Genomic DNA, 24,457 nt, shown 5'->3' with positions numbered 1-24,457 from the left:
GCGCGTTGGAATATGTATGCTGGCTGGGCCCTGGGACGGAGGAGCCGTGGCACTAGGCCCATCTATTTCTTCTCCACGACTGTGACAAAAAGTCCCGTCCAGAACAGTTCGGGACCCGACCGCTACTCTTGGCTCTACTTGGTATGAAGCAGAGATTGCTGCTGCTGCTGCTGCTTGGATAGATGGTGATGCACGGGCAAGGACGTCGAACCTTTGCTAGGTAGGTGATAAAGCCGTGGGCATATACATGTACACATATATATAGATATAGCCGCTCCCTACACCACCGCCTGCGCGCGGCGACAAAACCAACCGTTGTAAGCCATTGCAAATCATCGCCTCCGCACGGCTTTTGGCGGTGGGGCGGTCCAGATCAAGCCCGGAATCGAGGTTTTGCATCCACACTAAGTCGAAAAGCCTCCCGGCGCTTATCCCTTTCGAGGTCCCGCGCGGCATGCATCTCACACACATCACAGGCCACAGACATGTCTTCCATCACTGGACTTGCACGTAGCTTTGCTTGGTGAGCAGCATGGACAGCCCATTTGTACAGGCACGGTCTGGGCAGCGTTGTATCCCTTGCAGGATCAATGAGACTGACTGAGAAAAAAATATGTGTGTTATTTCAAGTGTAAAAGCCTCCGGGGGTATCGTATTTCTCTAGGCGCTCCCCCGGGCTCGCACATCAGCCCAGAGCTTATCGATGATCTGAAAGATGGCAGTGACATCCTTCATCAGTGCCGGGTCGGCCTTCTCCCGCCCGCCCAGGCGCTGCTGCATCTTGTCCGGGTGCCACCGCACCCTCTCGTCCTTGAGCCGGGCCGCAAAGGCCTTCTCCCCCAGCGCCTCGAGGTTCAGGCCCAGGACGAAGAACTGGCGGACCGCCTCGGCGTCCTCGGTGTCGCCCCTGCGCCCGCTCTCCACGGGCCACGGGATCCCGTCGACGCTGCCGCCGTCCCAGCCGTCCCAGGCCCGGACGTACTGCTCCCACCTCGCGGCCCAGGCCTTCTTCCTCCGCCGCTCCTCGCCCCGGCGCAGGCTCCTCTCCATCTCGGCCGTGACCCGCCGCTCCTCGTCCTCCCGCGCGGCCCTCTCCTCGCGCTCGCGCGCCCGCCTCTCCCGCTCCTCCAGGAGCCCCGCGTGCGTCTTCTCCCACATGCGCTGCCGCACGTACGCCGCGTACTCCTCCTCCGTCATGCGCTCCAGCTCGCCCGTCTGCGCGTTCGGCCGGCCCGGGTCGCCGTAGACGTGCAGCGGCTGCCCGTAGACGCCCTCCCAGTACGACGCGCCCTCGTCGTCGGCCATGGCGTCGAACAGCGCCTCGCGGAAGGCCGCGTCGGGGCTCAGCGGCGGGGGCGCGTAGGGGTCGTCTGGCTCGGTCTCCCGCTTCTCGTCCTCGCGGGGCGGGGAGCCCGAGCGCCGCCGCCGCCGCCGCTTATGTCGCCGGTGGTGGTGGCGATGGTGTCGCGAGCTGCTGCCATCGTCGCGGTCACGGCTGGGGCTACGGCTCCGGCTACGATGCCGTCGGTGGCTGCGTCCCTGCTCGTCGCCGTCGCGATGGCGGTCTGATCGGTGTCGCGACCTGGAGTCTTTGGACTTGAAGCGGAAGCGCGAAGTCTGGGGCTTTTGGCTATCCTTTTCGGTCACATTTTCTTCAGTTTTGTCGTCTTGCGGCGAGGTAGAATCCGGCGCATCGTCATTTCGACTCTTGTCGTGCGGTTCATCATGAAGGTGTTCTGGCGGGTTGATGGACGAAAGGATATGTACCCGCTTCGGAGCCCTGGACTCCTCTGTCATCGCGGCCATAGCACAAAATCCATAGTGCGCATCGAACTTGAAACACTTTGGGCGTCCTGGATTTGGGGTTGATGCCTGGAGAGTTTATGCTTAGAGGAGGAACAAAGACGATTGAGTGTGATCTTGACTGAGCGAGTCCTGCTTATCTTATCGATGCACCTAGCGCCCATCAAAACGTCACAGGCTCCATCCAGCACTGAGTGGCCCTCTAACCACGCTAATGCACGTCGTGTATTTGGAGATGGAGCAGTAGCGGGAAAGTCTTTATTATTGAATGACTTCGGACACACACTTTTAAGTCTGTCCTGAACTCTGGAAGAAATTATATCAAGTAGGGACAATAGCAGACTCGATCATATATCTGAGCCGACTGTCTGATCCAGGTCGATAGTCATCAGGACTTGGTCCCTGATCGAGCACGACATGCTTCTCTCTCAAAAACACCGATCATAACCATTGGTATCAGTACCTCATCCCGAATCCGTTTCCCAAATGTGTTTGCCGAAGGACACAATGGCGGCCGAACCAGTCAATCACCATAGCAGGACGAATCTCTCAAAGAAGGCAGCGTCTAGCTAGACCTTGGCCTCCGTCCCAAAATACTCGTTTGTCTTGCCGTGAGGGCATTATTCATGTGCAATGTGAGAATCCAGCTCCTCGCATCAGACCGCTGTATAGGTCATATAGCCGTCATCAACACAGGAACTGAGGAGCCCCTGGTAGAGAACATCGTCCCCGCAGCTTCCGTCCGGGGGAGCATCGAGGAAGGACAGGTCTGGGTCGCTGTCCATAGGCTCTTCAAGAGCACTGGGAGCTGAGATATGCGGTATGTCATCCATACAGATAGGTAAAGGCTGTTTAGGAGCGATTCCCTCGGAATAGCCCGCTCGAAAACACTAGATTCATGTCAATGTTAGCATTGAAAACGATTGAGAGGCCGGAGTGCGTACCTGAGGGGAGGAATAGTTCAGGCCTGGTGGCACTTTGAGCTTTAGCTTTGGCATCGTGGCCTGGCTGCTCGAGCTTGCACTTGACGCGCGGGTCGACTTGGATCGCCGGCTCGATGACGTTGATTGACGACTCGAGGATACTGATCGACGGCTCGAGGATACTGACTTGACACTTCCATTGGCGCTCGACGAGGCGCTATCTCTTCGTCGCCTGGAGTAGTAACGTTGCTCGCTATTTCGCATGAGCTTGTACATGAGCTGGACTAGGTAGACGAGGATCCTGTCCAGGTGATTAGTATTATCACAGGCAGAAAAGGATTGGTGCTGACTTACATGGTCGAATCTTCAGGCCACTTGAATTCATTTCCGGTGGCTGTCTCCGAACTCCCACAGAACCATTCATCTCCCAGCCCTTGCTGGAGAAGAGCAAAAGCTGCGTGAACAAGACTGCGCTTGAGCTGAGGAAGTTCACTAGGGTTGGACACGTTGCTCGAGGAGAATTGTGTCCCGGATTCAGAGAGGAGCGACTCTACCTGCGCCTTGAATCGGCGACCGCGGTGTTCAGTGAGGTGTAGCGTGGCATAGATATTGGAGAATGTCAGATTCGCATCTGCCAAAAGTGTTAGCATTAAACCAAGGATTTTTTCGGCGAGGGGAGGTGTCAACTGACCCAAGGTGATGCCCTGTGCTACGAGCTCGAAGTTCTCGTCGCCCAGATCGACACGTCGAGGCAGAGGGTATCGACCCGCCGGCCCCGAGGCTGGACGGGGCAGGATTTCTTCCGACGGACTGACTTGACATGCTTGAGCGTCAATGTCGAGGGATGGCCCTGCGTGGGAGGTGTCAATTGCTTGCTCTTGTTGGAGTTCAAGCTCTAACTGGAGCTCCAGCTCCAGCTCTTGCTGAGTGAGTTCTTGGGCACTAACGTCTTGATTCCCAAAATGCTGCGCAACCTCGCTGGGTAGTGGAGGCAAGGTAAGTTGCGGCACGGGTGGTGGTTCAACAAAGTCCGGCCTTCTTGGTGGTGTACTCTGACGAGAGACGGACTCGCGGGTCGAGAGAGCCAGGACTGGGGCGTCGCCGGTTGCTGCAGCTCCGGCAGTCTCTGAGCTCTGGTCTTCCATAAAGGGGGAAGCCGTGTCCTCGTCGTCGCTGGCCCCAAACAAGCTCTCGAGGTCGTCGCCATTTCCACCGAAAAGGCTATCTGTGTCATCGCCATTTCCACCGAAAAGGCTATCTGTGTCATCGTCATTTCCACCAAAAAGGGACTCAAGGTCGTCATGATCATCGGCCAGTGAGTCCTGTACCATTGGATCATGTAAGGCCATGACTGGTCGGGCGCTGCTGCGCGACAGGTCGAAGAGGAGAGTGAGAAATGCTTTGCAGAATAAAATTCAAAGAGGTGATTCTGGCTAGAGAACCGCCTCTTGTTGTAGAAAGCAGGCACCAAGAGACATGGAACGTGCTCTTTCTTGCAACTGTGAGGTTTATCTTGTCGGAGGCGAGATGGGGGTGAATCGGGGCAGAATAGGCAGCAACGCGCACCACCCACAAGCAGGCACTTTAGTTGGTCTCACGCCTTGAGAAAACCCCACCTGCACGACACACCTCAGTCCATCCCACTCACTGACACCCGACATCTCAGCATTGAGACTTTCATTCAATTCCAAGCACGTCTGCGCAATTCCATTCACAGTCATAAAGGGCTCTTCCTCACTCACAATACATTGAGCTACACGTCTATTAATCTGTGGAGCTACTTCTTGAGCTTGAACTCGAAGGGCTCGACACCGGTGGTGCCAACATCAACTCTGAACAATGCCCCCCCGTTCTTCTGGCTCTGCTCGTCTCCTTCGGGATCGCTCGCCGTGGTGATGAAGAGCTCCGTGCCCACGAACTGGGTGCAGGTGATGTTTCGTGTCGGCAGTTTGATCTCGCCGATGAGCTTGCCCTCGGGCGAAATCTTGATGACTCTCGACTCGCCGTAGATGGCGTGCCACATGTTGCCCTGCACGTCGATGCGGAAGCCGTCCGGGCCGCCGGTGCCCTGGTGCTTGTAGAAGACGCGCTCGTTGGACAGCGAACCATCCTCAGCCGAGTAATCCCATGCGAAGACTGTGCCGGCCTCGGTCTGGGTGAAGTACATGATGCTGCCGTCTGGTGACCAGCCAACAGAGTTGGGAATGGTGATGCTCTGACGAGTAGTCTCGACAGACTGGCCCCCGTCGAACCGGACCAAAGAGCCTAAAGAAGAGTGTCAATACTAATATCGTCCTGTTGTACATGAAAGTAGACAGTTCTTGCTAGACGTACCTTCGGGCTGAAATTCTCCCAAGTCAAAGTCGGTCATGGTGCCGAGCCAGAATCGGCCGTGAGGGTCGGCAGCACCGTCGTTGCTCCTCGTCCGCGGGTTACCCTCGCCCTCGACAAACCGGGTGATGTACTCATACTGTCCAGTCTTGCGGTCCAGGATGGCGAGGCCGAACTTGGCGCCGATTAGAATCTTCTCCTTGGGGTCAACGCCCTCGATGTCTGCCGTGACAGACACCCGGACGTCGAGTTGCTGTGTCTTGACCGACTCGGGACCCTCCGTGACCGACACTGTGTGAATCTGCTTCCTTGCGATGTCAAGCCATCGCACGGTGTTGGTGCCCTTCTCGTAGTATGGGCCCTCGCCTAGACTGTCGTGAAGGTTCACGTAGGGCTCGGTCACCTCCCAGGTCTGGTAGTTCTCGGCCATGATGCTGTGGTGTTTGCTGGTGGGAATCTTGTGTTCTTGTGAGGATCTTGGGTATTCTTCCCGAGTAAAACGACAAGACGAAGACGCTTTTTGTGAGACCGCGGGGTCAGTGGACGGCCGGCTTTAACAGTTTCCACAGGGAAAGAGGGAATTTAGGCCATTTCCACTGCCGGAGCCCGGCGTTGTTGCAGAAACGGCCTGTCGGTCCGGCTGAATTGGCGACTTACCACGAGCTAAATTGCGGGAAGCGCCTCGAATTGTGGATTCACAGCCGTGATCTTGATCGCGGGAGGAGCAACAACCAAGTACCTTAGTTACCAGAACTCGGCACGAACCAAACCGGCAGAGGCCATTGAACCCAGCACAGTAGAGTGCGGCCTCCTATCGAAAGGTTATCATACCATTGAGTCCATTTCCAAAACACCACCAATTCCGCGCAGCCACGATCCCCTCGCAGCGCTTCGGTTCGGATCCGGACCATGGCCAGAAGGGAATGCGGGCCTGGCTTCCGATCCCGCAGGTCGGGAGAACCAACATTCAGGCGCGTGCCCGACTGGATTTCCCGTCGCGTATTTCGCCTGCAGATCCACCTCCCAAACCAAACCGTGCAGACTTAGAGTCTCGATGACACAACATCATCGAATAGACGGTTCTTAGGTCGGCGGCACAGTACCCGTCCTGAGTATGGCATCATCCCGTTCGCAGGTGTCCTTGGGCGTACGTCATTGCTGGCAAGTCGAGCAATTGATGGATGGGCCGGAGGGAACAATCACATCTGGTTGGTCCAGTTCATCACAGTTGCTCAACAGTACACTCCTTCGCAGGGCGGTCCAACGGTGGTGATCAGCCAGGGTATCCTGCAGCAGGAGGGTTGCATTCAACATCAAACCTCGTTGGTTCGCTTGGTTCGCTTGGTTCGCCTGCCGCCCGCCACCGCCGACACGGCCAGCAATGCATAGCGAACGGGCTGACAGGGACTCGCCTCTCGATGATGTGCATGGTGATCAGGAACAGTGTCTTGCACTTTTGACATGTCACAAACCAAGGAAGCCGCGCTCGACATGTGAGGCTGACCGGTGGCTTGGGGTGGGATGGAGCACGCAAAAGCAGGTCCAGGTCCCGGGGCGGCATCCGTGTGGTCGCCTTACAGATCTGCAATTGTGCATGAAGAACTCATGGGGGCCCATGGGGGTCCTGCGCCTGTCACATTCTCGCCGCTCGCCTCACCCTCCCGCGCTCCGATGCTCTTCGCTCTCCGCCATGGAGGATCCGACGCCTCATCCAACCTTTTGCCTCTTGCCGGATGTGCTTTTCAATACTTTCCGATCTGGAATTTGCCATTTTTTTTCTCGTTGCTTGTTATTGTCAGACACAAAATCCGCCCTGCATCTCGGAGATCGTCAGGGACGCCATACATTGTACATGCGTCCACGAAGTGATTATGTCTCCCCTGCAAGATGAACGTTTTGCCACGCTGTCGGTCACTTCCAACTGCGCAACGAACCTATGTCTTGTCTTTTCTCGTTCCTTTTATCCCTGTTTCGGCCTCCGAAAGCCGGGTACTTCTGAATACATCACCTTCTATGGTCTCTTGCCTTGTCTTGGAATACGCAACTGCATGATGATCAAGCGATCTGATTTCTTCTCTGTACATACACTCGGATGTCTCATGGGTTTGCGAGGCGACCCCGGCTCCCTGCCTTGGCTGAAGAAAGCGCCGAGCCGGATTCGAAGCAACCATGGCATCGTGATGTTCGAGAAGCCCTCCTTTTTCTAGAAGCCGGGCCGAGTCGTTGGCCCAGACGAGACCAGATGCTCTCGACCCGATCATCATGTTGCCCATAATGCATGGATGATCTGAGCAGGCGGCACCGTGGCGAGCCACAAGACACGACAAGGCCGGGGGTCCCCAAATTACTTTGGTTGTGCGGCCAGCAGTTCTGATCCTGTTCGTGGAAAGCAATCGTCCTGTAGCACATTCGATCGGCGCCCTGCTTCTGATCCAATTTCCTCCGCATCATCAGCTTTCAGCCTCACTAAATATTGGCGGCTGTGGCCCATGCTCTGCATTACATTGCATATACCGTTCAGTTATTGTGCAACAGCGCACACACATCGTTTAAGTTACTATCTGTGCAACATGACCTGGAGAAGATCTCGAGGACTTGGTTCGTGGCCAACTGCTCCATCTCGGGGTGTGATTACGAACAACCAGGGGTCTCCTTGACACCCAAATATGTAGCTTCCCAGGGCAATATGCCGCATCACGGCACAAAATTACTCTCTAACATTTCCAGGGTTTTTATTTCTCCATCGTGGCCAGATCACTGCGATATCCTCAGCGGGACAGGGTTCTTTCTGGCGGTCAGCACTGACCTTTCACTGGGAAGGATGACATGGTAAGGTCCATGGCCTGCCACCGGCAACTTGATACTTTGAGATGCTGCGATCCGTCTGTCTCCCAAGTAACACTCCGGTGACATCTTGCCCAATCCTATTTTCCCTTACCAAGCATTCTGGAACCAGGTAACAAGCTGGATGGGCATGGCAACCGCCTTCTAGCTCAGCTGATCAGGTATTAGCAGCATGTGGTCCAACATATCTGGGACGATGGAGGGAAAGGACTTTATCAATACATCCTAAGGAACATGGCTCCTGTAAGATTGCGTGGACGGCACCTCGCCGCACGTACTCAATATTAACTTTGGATTAAAATGACATCGACGAGGAGACGTCCGCCACCCAGGGGTATCGTAAACATGGGTCGTGACCGGTGTGAGAGATGGCAGGGCCGCCAACGCCCCGTCTCGAGAGTTCCAACTAGCCCGCGAGGTGTGCAATTTTAATTACCTAGGGGTGCGCACACTCGTGACATGAGAAGATCTGCCGCTCATCATGTTCTCGAAGTTGAGACCCTTTGGTCTCTACGATGAAGGGATGGCTGGGATATGGATCTACCGTCGACGTGATGATGGATGCCCAATGATTCGATCGTAAAGCGGCCTGAAACGAGATGAAGCCCTTGATTGAAACCCCCTCTCCCCTTGATGCCTCGACACACAGACGCAGTGACATGTCCGGAAGATTGTGGTCAGACTTAAGATCTCGAAGACCCTGGTCACAGCCCTAAATTGGAAGTTTCCTTGGGGCGCTGGTTCTCAGCAACAGCTTCTTTGAGTAATCTTCCGTAGGTGTTTGGTGCGGCTGGCGCATCCTGACAGCGATATCGGAACAAAAACACACAAGGGACACCGGCATATGATGCATTATTGCTCTTGTGGTTACAACAAAGAATCATGGATGGAATGGAACCAATCGCATCCCGAGTTTCTTTTGATTGAGGACAACATGGGTGTGTCGTGGATGGAGAAAGCGTAGTACATCTTGAGACTCGGGTAGGGACAATTCGACTTGGTCGATGGTCACAGCTGCTTCGTCCGACTCCAGGTTCAAAGGAGTGCCTAGGCAAGTTAGACGTCGGTGATGGCTATGATGTCAGAATAAATCAAGAAGAAGAAGGCATTGACGCTCAATAGGATCAGATCATCCTGGTTCTATGTTCTGATCCAGTCGTGTTGGCACGATGAAGCTGGATTGGTACACAGCCCGTTACCACAGGACTTGAGGCATTGATCAGAGGTCCGCGGAGCCAGAGCGACTCTGTAACCCGGAGATCAAGGAAAGGGAACAACAACTCTGGCTCTCTGGTTCGAGGGCGCCCCAAGTTGTGATCCGCAATGGCCATGGTATCTGCGACGTACCGTCGTAGATTGATGCTCACCTTGTGGGGATCGCCTGCCACACCTTGTAATGAGAGCTGGGAAATGTAGGTGTGTGCGAGCCTTAGCTTCCATCCATTGCGACCCAATACAACCTCGTTTAGCTCTGGATATGACCGATCCATCTAGCGATCTTGGTTCATCTGCGCTCCAGGACAGGGCATCGCTATGTCGACGCCTGACAATGATACTTCGTAGCTTTGGAAACAGTCCTCCTACGGGTCTTGGTTTCCCAAGACACCGCCGCATTAGAGCCCAATCGCATCCACAACCCGGAAGATTTACATGCAAGTATGATGTGTACAGAGAAACCAGAGATAGGAACGACAACTTTGATGTGCATATTGCATACTGAGCAGCGGTGACGTATTAGGATGCTTGCGGGCCCGCATACCAAAGCTTCATTATCTAGTCCACGTCGTTATGCGCAAGAAACAGGTCGGGATATTTCTTGTACATACTACTTGTACATACATGGCCAAACTTGGAAGAAACTGGCTAGGATGCTTCCGCCTTCCGCGAAAAAGGAAAAGAGTTCAGTTGCATCAGAGTTACGGTTCCTCCGGGATGAAGCGGTACCAGTGGTAGTCGACCAGGATCAGGGAAGTAGCGGTAAAGCTGCAAGTAGCCACTTCGACGTGCGTCTACTCCGTACAAAGGACCAGATGGAGATGGATGGATCCGCCGGTCTGCCTTGTGTCCATCCGCTTGGACATTAGGAACCGCAAGGGACCAGACCGTACGCACCTCTGCGACCCACGGGGTACGAAGCTAAATTGGCGGCTGTCTGCGTACGTGCATACAATAGTTCGTCGGCACCACAGCCTGACGTGACGTGACGGGTTCATGGCGGTTTGGCAGACTTGGGGACGAAAGTCAAAAACGGCCGGTCAGAGAACTGACTGCCCGTCTGCACTGAAGAACGGCCTGTGGCGTGTGCCGAAAGTTGGGGTTCGCCAATGCAAGGCGGAATTTCTTTATTTTTAAGGCAAACAGTGCTTGGCCATTTGTCTTGATCGAGTAACGGCGGCCCTTGCATGTTCCCAATGCGGTTCCTTATCACTCCTAGAACGGCTGCACACATCGAATTAGGACAAGGAAAGAAGCAAGCAAGAGGAACGGGTGGTGGGAGCGAAACCGAGTGACGGCGTGGCTGCGCACCGCGAGAAGTGTTCGAGATGGACCGTGCTGATCTCTGCACCCATGGTTGTTTACGTCTCTAGGTACGTGTGAGTAAGGCGAAGTCATGGTTGTCTCCTTTGCGTCGCCATCTCTCATCACACATTCAAGACGCTGGTCGCCGAGGCTGCTCACCGCTCCGACTTTGCTGGCCCCCGGAAAGGCGCAAGGGGCCATGCAGGACATCCAAGCAGCTCGCCGAAAAGAGCCAAAAAAGAGGAGACGAACAAGTGTTCAAGTCAACAAGCGCCAAAACTCAATGGATTGACCGCCTCGTCGAAGATCGTGAGAGAAGCTCAACTGTGATGGTGATGGACGGGGATGGGATGGGAATTGAGACACTGCCTGCCTCAATCAAGAGCGCTGCGAAACGTACCTTCCTCCTCTGCCTGGTACCAAATTGTTTTCTACTGAAGCACCTGCTCACAGGAAGGGACGAGACATATGGTCTTGTCACAAACGTCAAGTAGACGGCGGTTGCACTTCTGTTGATGAGCATGGCATCTTTTCCAAACACTTCACGATTCCATTTGGACAAACTGCCTCAGACAAACCACTGGGATTCCCCATCAGGATCCACTCCATCAGCATGGATTCCGCCCAGCCTTGGAGCCCAATGGGCTGGTCACTGGCAGACAGTTCAGGCAAGGTCCGAAATGAGCTCGACGACTTGTGCAAACAATTGCTGATAACTGGGCGCGATGACCATTCGGTCACAGCACGGCCACGGATTCTTCCTAGAATATGAGTGCAAGTGTATCTTGCTTGGACGAGACATGCTTCATGACATCGGTCCCCCAACAACAGCGAAGCACCATGTATGTATTCACCAATATGCCACCATCCAAATCACCAAAGAAAATGACCGACCAGCGTGCTACCTACCTTCGCCATGAGCAAAAGGTGGGTGTGATCCCTGCTGGACGACCCACCGAACGCGAATTACAGAGCACACACGGAGCCACACGATCAGGGTGAGGCGAGAGATGGAGGGTTCCATCGAATTTACCTGTGGCCCAAGTATGTACCTTTATGGTCACTATTGTATTGACGATCGCTTGTAGCCTGCCGCCCTAAGGCCAAGGGCAGTGGCTTCTTCCCGAGTTCAGCATGGTCCCGGCAGCTATCCGGAGGTTGGGCTACGCGACTGATCGTACATGCGCTCATCTGTCTTGCAGATTCTGGCGTGGGCCCGGACCATGGAATGGTTCCAGCGAAGCCTGTCGCAGAAGCAGGGCCTCTCCTGCTGATGGCGAGGTTTGCGTCTGTGCCATCATCTCCCGCGCGGAGCAGCTCGCAACACCCTGGCCGCTAGAAAGTACTTCAAAGCCTCACATGGTCTCGTGTCTCCTACCATGGGATGGGGCCCTGCCCTGCACATGGCGGTAAGTGGAGATGTCACTTGTTTGTTATTTAATTATGGGCCATCAATGCGAGTTCAGTCTCTCTGATACAGCACCAGTTGTCTCAGGCATAACTGATACTCTGACACCTAGACGAGCAAACATCTCACCTACTCCGTAGCTACTCCTACACGCCCCAGAACCGTCTTTACCCTGGGATTAAAGCGGGATGTTTGCTGATGACACTTGCACAAGACTGGTGCCGAGGAGTGCTGCGAACCCTCGGAGGCCTTTCAGGAAGTGGCCTTATTCGACGTAACCTTGGCCAGTGTTGCCTCCAAACATCCGCCACACGTGTTCAGGTCTCGCCCACGATTCCCTGTGCCGAGTACTCCAGTTGTACAGCAAGCAACAGCAGATACCTACATACATATGTAGCTAAGTTCACTGACCGCCATCACGCTAATCACTAGTCTCAGGTTCTATTTTGTGCTGTTCCTCCCTAGTCACGCACGGCCAGGTTTAAGTGCATCATTGCATAACCGGGAGCTATTCTAGCATACCCGCCTAGCCTGCGGAGACCGCATGGGTTCGCATGCGCAATCTTGTCAGCGAGCCCACTGGCCAGGTGATGCTGCCGTAGCGTTGCCTTGCTTCCCTCCCCACGACGACTGAAGGCTCCGCACCTGAGCCTTAGTCAACTCTCTGCCAAGTTAGCCTAGCTCACGCTTTCCCAAGAACCCACCATAGTTGCTGCGCAGAGAGACGGTGTGAGAGCAGGTACCTGTCGCCGAATGCGCGAGAGACCGCCTTTTCACCTCGAGAACGGCATCGGGAGGCACTTGCTGGGACTGACTGTCTCACCGACTCTACACCACCTAACATGATGCACATCGAAAGCCAATAGGGGATCCCGGTAGGCCGCGGATCGGAAAGACCAACGACATAGTTCTTTAAGATCAGGGCGCCATCAGTGAACTCCTGGAGGCGGGCGTGAGCACCAACTGACCGGTTCCCATTGGAGCACGCTGACCGGTTCATCCTGCCTTGTCTCCCATCCAAAGTCTTGCATGGGGGGATTACGTATCTTGGGGGTACCAATGTACCTCCGGAGTAGGGACCAGCAAGGATCGGCCAGAGTGGGTGGGTGCCATGGTTTTCCGGACTGCTGGGACACTGTTCCCATCTCTCTGGCTGGCTTAGTAGCAAGGTACCGCACCAAAGGATCAGCCACGCATCAACGCCTGGCCGTTTTGTCGGGTCGCATCCAGGGCGTGTCGGCCAGGGCTTCTCGAGTGTGTGTAGGTCATCGGCTTTGCATGTTACCGGATCAAGATAGCCACCAGGTCATTGCCAACCACGTCTGGCCTACCTTCAACTGATCACAGAGAATGTCAGGGGGGGGGGGGGGCGCCAGAAGAAAATGGGAATCGACAACACCACTGGGCTAAGCAAGTTAGCTTGAACCAACCATTCCAGCCGAAGGAATCACTTCTGAGCCCTGTCGCAGTGGGAATGACTGACAAGGGTCCCCCCGGTAGGTACTTGCTGCACCCCGGCAAACGACCACATCCAACGTCTGTCTTGTGCCATGGGCTGCCCTGGCTCCCCAAAGCCCCGATCAACAATGGCGTGGGACTCAATACCAAAGCAAGTACCGGGGAGGGAAAAAAATCAAAAAGCAGGGCACTCCCTCTCGGGCTGGGTTTCTTGTCAGCTTAGGTTCTGTTGGTACGACAGCACATCTGACGACAGGACATGTCATTCTGAGTATCTACATGTGCCTTTCTCACTCTACTTTATATCACCTGCATTTCCTATTCCAGGCATAGTTCCCCTGCTCTTTTGGGCCTTGACTTCACTAATACCGTTTCACTCCCTGGCTTTCATCAGTCGGCAAGCCGTCAAAGTAATCGTCAGGCCTGGCATGACAACCCCTATCTCTTGACTCAAGCACACATCCAGGACACCGAGGAGGCTGGACAAATACGAGGCGAGAGGCAAAGAAGAAGAAAAGCCCGTCTGATCCTGAAAGAAAGCTGCCCACTGATCTCCAATCCAACCTGGGCGCCTCAGGGCCTCTGTAGCCACTGACTGTGCGAGGCTTGTCTTGAGGGCGATGGTTGGCTCGCTTTGCCACAAACCATCCCACTTCTCTTGCCATTAGATCTTTACTGCCCCGGTTACCCACAGCTATATTGCACCAGTCATCATCCTGTCGAGGGCAGCTGAGCTACAACTTGGGCTCGTAGGATTCCGGCGCATCCACAGACCAGTGACTGGGAAAGAGCTCGTTGCCTGCTGCTAGTCTCACCCTTCTCACGCTGTGTAGTCTCCCTTGTGTAGCTGCATTGCATCTACATATCACACTGGTTCGACTACTCACAGCCCCCGCTTTGGATATCACTTCAACCTTGACACCAGCACTCCGTCTTCTCCTCTGCATTCTTCAAGACTCGTCGTCCTCTGTCAGAGCTGGCAGAAAGTCTCGAGCGTCGAGGCTTGTTTCTTCCTAGTCCTGGTGACGAAAGTCGACCACCACTAGCTACAACTAGCTGCGTCGCGTTCTGCAGAGCGCAGCCGCAACATACCGCTCCCAGAACTCAAAAGTAGCTTTCGCCGTGGCGGTCGAGTCGGTACAGTGGCTCTCTACCAACCTCGACCGGTACCGGTCAGCAGCGACTGGTGCGGAGCGACCGGTACAGCTTGCCACAGTCGAAGGACTAGGGGCACCTAGGCGGCTGGAAGCAGGCTCCGATACAGAGTATCATCAGCGGAAGCGGAATAGCAATAGAAGTGGTCAATGTTCGGATTCTCGAGGTCATCACAAGAGCGAAGGGGACCAGGACTCGATGTTACAGAGGGGATCCACGGTCCATCCCTCTTCGCAAGGCTCTTCTCCGAACGAAACGCCGAAGGATCCTCGATGGGAGCTGCCAGCGCCTCCTCAGCACAGTGACCAGCTCAAAGAAGCTGTCGAGACCGAGCCGCAGTCCTCGGGTGGTAGTCCTATCCCTGTGCCGGAAGAAGGGGAGCAACTGCAGCAACCCGTTGCGCGCACCTTTGGTGTGTATAACATCCTCAACCCTTCGGACCACCGAGGAGCGAGCTCGACAGAGCAGCGCATAATCGATCCAAGGGCCGAGAATGAGGGAGACACAGCTGTCATGCAAGGTTCGCCTCACTATCACCATACCGAGTCGCCATCCACGGGGACAAAACGTCAAAACGTCGAAGAACAAACGCTAGAACGCGGCAATATATCACTTCCACCCATAGCGGGCTCGTCGAACCCTTCGCCCTCGACAGACCGGCCCTCGCCGACCCTTGCACCCCATTACAGCATGGGTGGAGTCCGGCGAATACTGACACCGCGGTCGCCTCTGACAAGAGCACTGTCTCACAGTTCCGTGCCGTTATCGACGACCAAAGGACGCCATGGCTACGGCGCGCACACGGGATCGCAGTTAGCTGCACAGCATTATGATGACAGCCCGCCTCCAGGTTCCATCATTGACAGGCCATCTGAATCAGCGTTCTTTCCTGCGTCATCGATGCCGCCACACCCTGCTCTTCGCTCTCTTTCCCAACCCGGTCTTGGGTTCCAAACTCCGGATACACAGAATGCAGGTCTTCCCAGTCTTGACTGGTCTCGACGATCTACAGCGCTCGCAGCTGCGACAGGATATGGAGGCAGTCCATCACCAGGAGGAGTCGGCTCGCTGACGGGAGGAGCGCCCGGGGCTGTTTCAGGGGAGCAGTGGTCTTCTGGGCCTGCCAGACTTGGACAGGGCAACACTGGTGGAATTACAGTCGGAGATACCCAACAGTATATAACTATCACGCCGACTCACGGCGAAGAAATTCGTGTTCCTGTGGACATCCACCAGGCCTCCCGCCAGGCAGACGAGAAGCGACTACGGAATGCCGGGGCTTCAGCTAGATTCAGGGCCAGGAAGAAGGAAAAGGACAAAGAGGTGCAAGTGGGCATGCAGAGACTGGAGTCGCAAAACCGCGAGCTGCAGAAGCGTCTGCAAGAGGCGGAAGCCGAGAGGGACTTCTACCGCAACGAACGCAACAGGCTGCGGCACATTATGTATCGGGAGCCAGGTTTGAGGGAAGCGGCCGAATCTGGACCGCCCAGTCCAACGTCAACAGCGCGGAGTGGAGGATCGTTCATTGCCGAGCACAGCCCAATGCCAGCGTTACCACCGCAGCAGCCATCGGTACCTGCACCCTCGTACTTCAACGAGCCTCCGAATGTCGAACCACCAGCTAGGCGTCGAAGAACGGATCCTGCGCCGGGCATCGAGTTCTCGACACCAGCATATGGATCGCCAGGCTCCACACCGCTCCCCCCGATTCCCGTCCCGACCTTCGTCCCTGCTTCTGGCTTGCCTCTCACGTCTCCCTCAGGCCAACGATTGCCTCCCCTTCGTGGCCTGGGCTCGTCTCAAGCACTGGCCGGCCCTGACAGCGGGCCGCCACCGCCGCCCTCTCTTCCTGTCGGTACCCAACCGGCGCAGTTGGCTCCGTATGGTCGGCGTCCGTACGACAGCCACTGGCAGGCCGGTCCGAGGTATCCTCATGACCAAGGACAGCGCTGAACGTCCATCTGATGGTACTCAGATTCACGTTGTGCATGCTGGTGGACGAACGACGACCTACTAGGTTTACCTAGCATTCGGAAGCCCGGCTGATGTGCCAGGGAGGAAGTATACTTTGGCGTTGTAGCCATACCGATAACTTTCAGAGGGTGGGCAACACCACACCCTGATGATATTTCCTATGTTTATTTTTAGACGATCTAGCATCAATTCGGGCAACCGACCAAGGGGAGTTGCGTCTTTTGCTTTCCTTTCATCTCCGGCGACACTACACCTCACTACACAACCAGATCGAACGAGTCTTTTTCCTTTACAACTTGACCATCCCTCAACCTACTGCAGATTCCTGCCCTTATATATCCTTTCACAACAAAATTGCGACCTCACCTGTATTATTGCCCCTGTTATTCATGTTTATCCTACTATGGCGGACAGAAGGGGGGCGCGTCTGGCGTTTTTAAGGGTTCAAGTTTGTGATAACATACATCACACAGTCTTGGTCTCTGTTAGTTTGGCAAGCATTGTCCTTTTATTTTTCTAAAAAGCACTTGTTGTTGTCTAGAGATACCACAGAATGGTTTTGATTTTCGCCTCCTCAAAAAGACGGGATTGGCAGGAGTACAAGTCAAAGTTAAAGGGGGGCTATACTTGAGGAGTTCAGGAGCGTTGATTATCTCGTTTCTTCGCAAAACAAGCAGTAGGTCTCCGCGGAGGCCCGATACCCAGGCACCAGAAGTACAGTTTTGGGGGGCGATGGACGGTCAAACCAACATGGCATTTTCAAAGATTATGCTGACCTTGCACAAAAAGGCCGATCAGGACTCGGGCCCGAGAAGCACCTAGGCAAGGATGGGCAACGCAGGCGGATTCAATGCATGTAGGAGCCACAGCACTACCTTTCGCCACTGCGTCGAAAACAGTACATGTCTCATATATAGAAGAAGAAGCAGAACATAGCCAGCAGAGGGGGAGGAACCAGAATGCATGTTCGCGCTGGTCATTGAACGACCGAATTAATTTGTTCAACTAACCAACCACGTATATCAACTTAAACACAAGTGTGACTTCCTGCTTGCTTGAGTGCAGGATGTTTCCAAGGTTTGAGCGTCACAGTTAAAGAACTCTATAATCAACAGGTATTGACAACTTTTAATCAGATGTCATTCAGGAGACAAAAGGTACCGGAACGGTCATCTCAGCAATTGCCCATCTGACACGGTAGCCATCGTCTGGCGAACTTCACAAATCCTTCGCCCTTGATCTTGACTCGCAGGCGAGGCAGCTCGCCCGACAGACAGTATGGCCGTGAGCCGGAAGCCCCCTATCGAGAGACACCCAGGCCGTCCTATGGCCAGGCCACCATCATCCTCCAGCCAAGACACGGGGCGAGAAGGCGTGGAGGTCAAGTGGCAAGTCGAGCCGAGGCAAGAGGCAAGCGGCCGCGTTGCAATACCGCATCTGACACATCGACATGCGAGGCGAGCAAATCGCAAGACATTGTGCCATCCACTCCCATCCCCCCCCCCCCTCTGTTCAAAAGACGGCAAACTTTTCCGTCCATGGCCGATTGGAGAGCAAAGGCAACTGACTAGTTGACTGCAGACAGGAGCGGATGCGGCCTGCCGAAGTGACACACGCACATACATGATCAGAGCGCGTGCGGAGAAAATGTCCGCCATCAAGGAGAAAAAGGAAACCTCTTCCGCTTTTTGGTTTTCGCCGCCGAGGGCTGAAAACCATCTCCCGTAACGACCCTGGCCAATTATGATCTACTGTGACGGGCGGAACGTTGCAGCAAATAGAGTCAAATGGTTGACTAGGGGGGTTGCTTGGAGTGAACGTTCGGCCTCTCCTCTCTTGGGGAACCCCTTTTCTTTTCTTTTCTTCTTCTTTTCAGCGTTCGAAAGGTGCCCTGCGCCTTCTTGAAAGCCCAGCCACTTCTCCTTCTTGCTGGTAACCCGTGCCTGTGACGACTGCTCCCATGAGCACCCAGTGTCAAAGTTTCTACAAGGAACATGCTTGCTGTACATGCCTGTCTCTAGAACGGGGGCTTGCATTGCTCTGCCTACCCTGGGCATTCAGCTCCGGAGGAGAATGTCGGTCGGTGTCCTGAACAGGCATATCACTTTCTGTATCCGGGGACGCGGGTTTCCGACTTCCCACCTATCCGGGCCGCCCTGCTTCTGACCGACAACCAATTTAGAATGTGCAATCATCAGATCAGCTCGCTCGGCCGCCCGCCTCCACGGTAAGAGGGGATTGGTGAGGTCAAGGTAGTTTGGTGACTGCAGAGTAAGAGCTTGTCGTGTGACACAGGACGGGGGGGGACCAGCTCAGCGAACCAATCCGCCAGCCCCGGCTGCCGTTCCCCGGTCTCATCTCACTGGAGGAGCGCTCCGATATTGGGCAAGCCACCGTGGCCTGATCATGGCCTCTGTGAAGGTATGTGGACAAGAGTGGTACCTACATCAGACACGCCGAGGAAGGCAACGATACCTACACATGAAAAAGGGGCTGCGGCCCAGACGATCACAGAAGGCAGTGGAGGAATACGTAAGAGTATTGGATTTCTATTGACAGTTTGCCCAGTGGGGTATCTAATGGAAGAAGAAGAAAAAAGAACAAAAGACTACTTCGTGCCTATCCCCTTGGCTAGCCGAGAGCGTGTTGATGCCCAATGAGGAGGCTCAAGAAGCTTCATTTCCCCCAAAGACTTGGCCAAAGCTCTCTCTCATCCACAAACCAACGTTCGGGCGTGCACACCGCGCTTCTTCCTCTCGTACATGAGATGCCCTGTGGGCCTGTGTAACACATTATTCCCGAGATCTGGGACCCAATGAAAAGACCGATGAAACCCTACCAACGCCAACCTTCTTCCAATGCAGTCCAGTGAGGCGAAAGGGCCTTTTGCGCGCTTTCCAAAAGCAAGGGGTGAAAAATCACAACACACATCAAAAGAGATCGATTGGCCAGAATCTTTCTTTAGAGGCGTAGCCGGCCCTCGCCGCTGCCGCCACCAAACCACCTCCTTATCCCGTCACCGGAATCGGTCCGGCCAAAGGCGCCAGACGGTCGAGCAGCTGCGTCCTCGTCGCCACCCATCCACTTGGGCTTCTTGATGCCCTGGCCGATGTCCTGCAGCCACCTGGGGGTGTCGAGGGTGTCGATGGTGTTCTTCATCCGGTGGCCGAGCGTCGAGAAGAAGTTGTCGTCCTCGTGTTCGTCGGGGAGTGCCCCCGCGGCGCGCGACGGCTGGCCCAACGCCCGTCGGCTCGAGCCTGCCGTTGCAGAGGCGATCGTGTTGGAGGGCGATGTCGCGAATGGTGTAGTTGCAGACCCTTGGCCGGCGCCACGGCGTCCCCCACCGGGCACAGTCAGCACAGGCGCGGCGCGGCCACCGGCGGCAGCATTCTCGGCCAGGCGGTGCCGGAAAGAAGTGCCGTGCAATTCGCGCTCGATCAGGTCGCGGCCTTCGCGCCAAGATCCAGTACCGAATCCTACGTCGTCCTCGGTTTCGTCGTCAACGAGGTCGACACCGAACCCAAAGAGGTTCCTGACCTTGCCGTAAAGGCCGAACAGGGTGGCGCAGACGGGAATAAGGATGAACATGGGGAAGAGGTAGTCGAACCACTCGCCCAACGGCGTGAGGCTGATCAGTTGGCCAAGAAACTCGAAGAAGACAGTCTTCCTATATATGACGGGCGATACGAAGGTAAGGAAGTTGTAGGACAGAGGAATGCTCAGCCGCGCTACTTGGGAAGCGTACCAAAACGCGGATTCGTGTGCAGTGTTTCTCTTCACCAGGGCTCGTCCTCGCCAGACCTTGACCTCGGTAATGGAGGTTAGTGCGGCAGTGCACATATAGAGCAGCCAGAGAAACGCGATGAGCTGGCCAGCAAAGCCGACCTGTGCTTTGTCGCCGCTCCAGTGATGGACGACAGTGATGCTGACCACCGAAAGCTTTGGCAGCGCAACTTTGACCATCTCCGACCAAACAATGCAAGCGGAGGCCAAGCCGAGGAACACTCCGAGGAAGAACTTGGCGTAGGGCATGAAATGATAGTAGTAGAGGTAGCGTGTGTAAGGGGTCAAGACGGTGTGCCTATCCCAGAAGCCGGACTGGGGCGACACACGGCCGAACTCGAGCTTCTTGGAGCCCGCGGAGTCAAGGACCGCCTGCGTTTCCGCCGCATCCTGCAGTAGTCGGTTCCATTCATCGACCCATCGAGACCGGGCATGTCGGGCCCGGACCAGATTTCTTGTCAGATCGGCCAGGTACTTCTCCGTGATAACGTGGGGCACAGATCGGTCCTCGGCTACGCCAGAGCCCCGAACAGCGGCTGGTCGAGGTTGGGACTCTGGCTGGTTCGTCATATCCACCAGCTCCTCGATCCAATCCTGGAAGTCTCGAGCAGTGCCAACTTTGCGACGGCTGAGCTCCGATACCTGCATCTCCAGATCCTCCAAGCTCATCTCGGCATCCTCCATCTTCTCATACACTTTCGGTGCTTGGGTTTGTATCCTCCTCAGCCTCCCACTTATGCTTGCGTTGCGGATCAAGCGACGAGGAATAGCGACCAAGCCGTGTCCCATGAGATAAATGGCGAGGACTAAACCCCAGCAATAAGCCAGTGCCATTATCAACCCCTTGAGCGAGTGCGGATTGAAGCCATAGCTAATAGACACATATATGAGTCCTAGAATACCGGAGCCGAAGACCATAATGTGGTATTGCATGTTGCTTCGTAGGGAGTAGAGTACTTTGTCTTTTGGTTCTCGGTAGCCGGAGTCGGAGTACTCGGCGAGGATAGGGAGGATGAACCTAGATCTGGGGTTACTATTTGCTTCTGTGTGCCGGGTGCAAACAAGCCAACATACCAGGTCAGGGCGAATGTCAGCCAGTAGGTTATCCTCCAAGATACCAGGAGCTGACGCTCCGGAAACCAGATGCCTCGTTGCGCGACATCATCGGTCCTGGCGCGCGACGCCAAGTCGATGGGGACCAGGAGCACAATGCCGGCGGGGAGCCATAGCGCAAAGAAGACTGGCACGAGGAGGTAGGCGGGCGTTGTGCGCAAGGGCAGGTAGTATCGAAGAATCAAGAGGACTAGCAGGGAGAGTACGAGAAGCGCAAAGCCCGCGAAGATCTCAGAGCCGACAGGCGAGCCTGAGCTAGCTGCGTGCATCATTTTGGACCGCGGGCAAGAGTTGAGCGCTCATGAGGCCGGACGGGAACTGGAGGCGGAAACTGGTGATGTTGGTCAGAAAAGCGAAGCCCTGATGAGAGGGTTGTATTGAGAGGATCCCTGGAGGGCGGAGGATTATGTCACACGATCTGCAGTGACCGGACCAGGCGGGAGACTTAACTTGGTTCAGTGAGGTACTTTGGCGACTACTGGGCCCAGCCCCTTGGTGAAAGTACCCCAGGACACCCGGGTGGGGTACCTCGGAGGAACCCGACCTGCGTATTCCTAGATCAGCTAGCCGTGACGTATCTCCAGTGTACCACATCCGCGACCACTTCCGGTCTCATTCAGGGTCCGAAGCTGGGACATCCACCGTACTGCAAGCAGACTGTATTTTCGATTTCTTCCCCTGCTGGGTCACCATTTCACAAGGGCGGATAATCCCACTAACACTGCCCGAAGAAACCCATCAGGGCTCCTAAAAGGCACGCTCCAAGCTTTGCAGTAGGTGGCCGGCGAGCTTGTAGAGCAGAAAACCGGTCAAACTCCGGGAGGGCTGGCTGCCGGATCTGTTCCTGTTTCTCAGAATCGGACCCGGATACGGACACCACCGCATTGTTCAAGAACTTGTAGCTACCCGGGGCCGCGCTTCCTTCTCCACACTCCTTCCGGCCAACCGCGACCACGCCCAGCTGTGCTTGCAAGCGGCTGCTGTGCGACGGACTGAACGGGTGAGACTGGCACTTTCGACGCCGGTGCGTGCTGTATAGATCTATCCTTGTGTCAAGGTGCCCCCCAAGGGCATCCACCGGAGCGAGGACAATGCCTCCTGGATCTTCCCGCTTCCTCGTCTGCACTTCGACTAGAGTCTTAAGTAGACCCAGTCGTGCCAGACCAGGAACCCTTCACTGCTTAGCAATACCTTGCTCGCTCAACCAAAGATGCCAACCTTTCTCAAGCCAACACCCTCTCCGCAACATGGAGACCCAACTCAAAGCCCCCAATGGAAAGTCGTGGAGTCAGCCACGGGGCTTGTTTATCAAGAATGAGTTTGTCAAAAGCAGCAACGAGCAAACGCTGACCTCGGTGAACCCTACGTGAGTTACCATGTTGCCCTGGCTATCTGCGACGAACGACTCCCAGCTGACTCATCTCCCATAGGACTGAGGAGGAAATATGTTCTGTCTATGCAGCCACTGCCGATGATATCGACCAGGCAGTCAAGGCCGCTCGCAGGGCCTTCAAGCATCCCTCGTGGAAACAGCTGTCTGGTACGGAGCGCGGCGTTCTGATGAACAAGCTTGCGGATCTGGTGGGCGAGCATGCCGAAGTTCTAGCCGCAATCGAATGCATGGACAACGGCAAGCCCTACAGCGCGGCTCTGACCGGCGATGTTGTGGATGTGCAGAACGTGCTCAGATACTACGCCGGCTATGCCGACAAGAATTTTGGCCAGGTCATCGATGTTGGCCCGACCAAGATGGCGTATACCGTCAAGGAACCTCTTGGGGTTTGCGGCCAGATCATCCCCTGGAACTATCCCCTCTCCATGGCCGGCTGGAAGCTCGGCCCTGCGTTGTGCTGCGGCAACACCATCGTTCTCAAGCTTGCTGAGCAGACCCCGCTCTCCATGCTCTACTTTGGAAACTTGATCAGAGCGGCTGGCTTTCCTCCAGGCGTCGTCAACATTGTCAATGGCCATGGACGAGAGGCCGGTGCAGCTCTCGTGCAACATCCAGACGTGGACAAAGTTGCTTTTACGGGTAGTACTGCAACGGGAAAGGAGATTATGAAGATGGCCTCCAGCACCATGAAGAACATCACGTTGGAAACAGGAGGCAAATCCCCGCTGATCGTGTTCGAGGATGCCGACCTCGACCTTGCCGCTCGGTGGTCTCACGAAGGGATCATGAGCAACCAGGGCCAGATCTGCACTGCAACCTCGCGGATTCTCGTCCACGAGTCAGTCTACGACGCCTTTGTCGACAAGTTCAAGTCCACAGTCAAGAGGGTGTCTGTCCTCGGCGACCCATTCGAGGAGTCCACCTACCAGGGACCTCAGGTCACAAAGACACAATACGATCGAGTCTTGGCCTATATCCAGGCCGGCAAGGAAGAGGGCGCAACGATCGCCATGGGAGGTGAAGCGGTCTCACACAAGGGGAAAGGCTTCTTTGTTAGCCCTACAGTTTTCACAGATGTCAAGCCATCCATGAGGATCTATCGGGAAGAGATCTTTGGGCCGTGCGTCGCCATCGCCTCCTTCAAGACGGAAGAAGAGGCCGTAGCACTTGCCAACGACACGACCTACGGACTGGGGTCGGCCCTCTTTACCCGCGATCTGACAAGGGCCCACAGAGTCGCCCGCGAGTTGGAGGCCGGCATGGTCTGGATAAACAGCAGCAACGACTCTGATTTCCGGGTGCCGTTTGGCGGCGTCAAGCAGTCGGGCATCGGCCGCGAGTTGGGAGAGGCTGGCTTGGCGGCATATTGTAACACCAAGGCCATTCATGTCAACATGAGAGCGTAGATAGAGGCTGTTGTTGAATAAAGAAAATCAAAATCGATGAGATGGAAAGACACTGCAGGATCGAGATCCGTAAAGGCGCATGTGTGTAGAGTATGTCCATCGTATCATCCGCCTCGGCAGACAGGAAGTTGAAGACAGAGTCTTTGGCGCCAGCAACGGGGAAGAGCAGATGCCCCACTGTCGCCCATGACAGCACTAAATATCCATGAAGAGGGGGCACCCCGGCACCCCGGCACCCCCGGCGCCCCCAACAAACCAGCCAAATCGACAGTCCGAGGCTGCTGATTTTAGCGACGTCATCCCACCGTCTCGTGTCACCTCGTTGCTCACCTCACGTTGTCGCATA

The 24,457-nt window shown here is 55.4% G+C and overlaps 6 protein-coding genes across 6 annotated transcripts; 2 read left to right on the top strand and 4 right to left on the bottom strand.

The window, feature by feature from the left end:
* Positions 1-660: 660 nt before the first annotated feature.
* On the bottom strand, positions 661-1,797 carry E0L32_001009 (uncharacterized protein; the record flags this gene model as incomplete). Its single annotated transcript, XM_031132718.1, has 1 exon — positions 661-1,797. One exon carries the CDS (start codon positions 1,795-1,797, stop codon positions 661-663), a length of 1,137 nt encoding a protein of 378 aa, XP_030992902.1.
* Positions 1,798-2,459: 662 nt separating this feature from the next.
* E0L32_001008 (uncharacterized protein) lies at positions 2,460-4,057 on the bottom strand (the record flags this gene model as incomplete). Its single annotated transcript, XM_031132707.1, has 4 exons — positions 2,460-2,693; positions 2,748-3,027; positions 3,081-3,357; positions 3,418-4,057. 4 exons carry the CDS (start codon positions 4,055-4,057, stop codon positions 2,460-2,462), a joined length of 1,431 nt encoding a protein of 476 aa, XP_030992901.1.
* Positions 4,058-4,503: 446 nt separating this feature from the next.
* Positions 4,504-5,487, bottom strand: E0L32_001007 (uncharacterized protein; the record flags this gene model as incomplete). Its single annotated transcript, XM_031132696.1, has 2 exons — positions 4,504-4,991; positions 5,061-5,487. 2 exons carry the CDS (start codon positions 5,485-5,487, stop codon positions 4,504-4,506), a joined length of 915 nt encoding a protein of 304 aa, XP_030992900.1.
* A 9,153-nt stretch (positions 5,488-14,640) lies between these two features.
* On the top strand, positions 14,641-16,395 carry E0L32_001006 (uncharacterized protein; the record flags this gene model as incomplete). The annotated part of the gene is made up of 1 exon (XM_031132685.1): positions 14,641-16,395. The coding sequence occupies one exon, from the start codon at positions 14,641-14,643 to the stop codon at positions 16,393-16,395; it is 1,755 nt and encodes a 584-aa protein (XP_030992899.1).
* Positions 16,396-19,377: 2,982 nt separating this feature from the next.
* On the bottom strand, positions 19,378-21,584 carry E0L32_001005 (uncharacterized protein; the record flags this gene model as incomplete). The annotated part of the gene is made up of 2 exons (XM_031132674.1): positions 19,378-21,217; positions 21,274-21,584. 2 exons carry the CDS (start codon positions 21,582-21,584, stop codon positions 19,378-19,380), a joined length of 2,151 nt encoding a protein of 716 aa, XP_030992898.1.
* A 975-nt stretch (positions 21,585-22,559) lies between these two features.
* E0L32_001004 (uncharacterized protein) lies at positions 22,560-24,111 on the top strand (the record flags this gene model as incomplete). Its single annotated transcript, XM_031132663.1, has 2 exons — positions 22,560-22,678; positions 22,743-24,111. 2 exons carry the CDS (start codon positions 22,560-22,562, stop codon positions 24,109-24,111), a joined length of 1,488 nt encoding a protein of 495 aa, XP_030992897.1.
* Between the last annotated feature and the right edge of the window lie 346 nt (positions 24,112-24,457).

The sequence above is a fragment of the Thyridium curvatum genome (assembly GCF_004353045.1).
Source record: "Thyridium curvatum strain D216 chromosome Unknown NODE_4_length_842636_cov_84.159710, whole genome shotgun sequence".
NCBI classification, from domain to species: domain Eukaryota; kingdom Fungi; phylum Ascomycota; class Sordariomycetes; order Thyridiales; family Thyridiaceae; genus Thyridium; species Thyridium curvatum.
The sequence above is the reverse complement of the archived record's forward strand: the minus strand, read 5'-3'. Positions and strand labels throughout refer to the sequence as shown.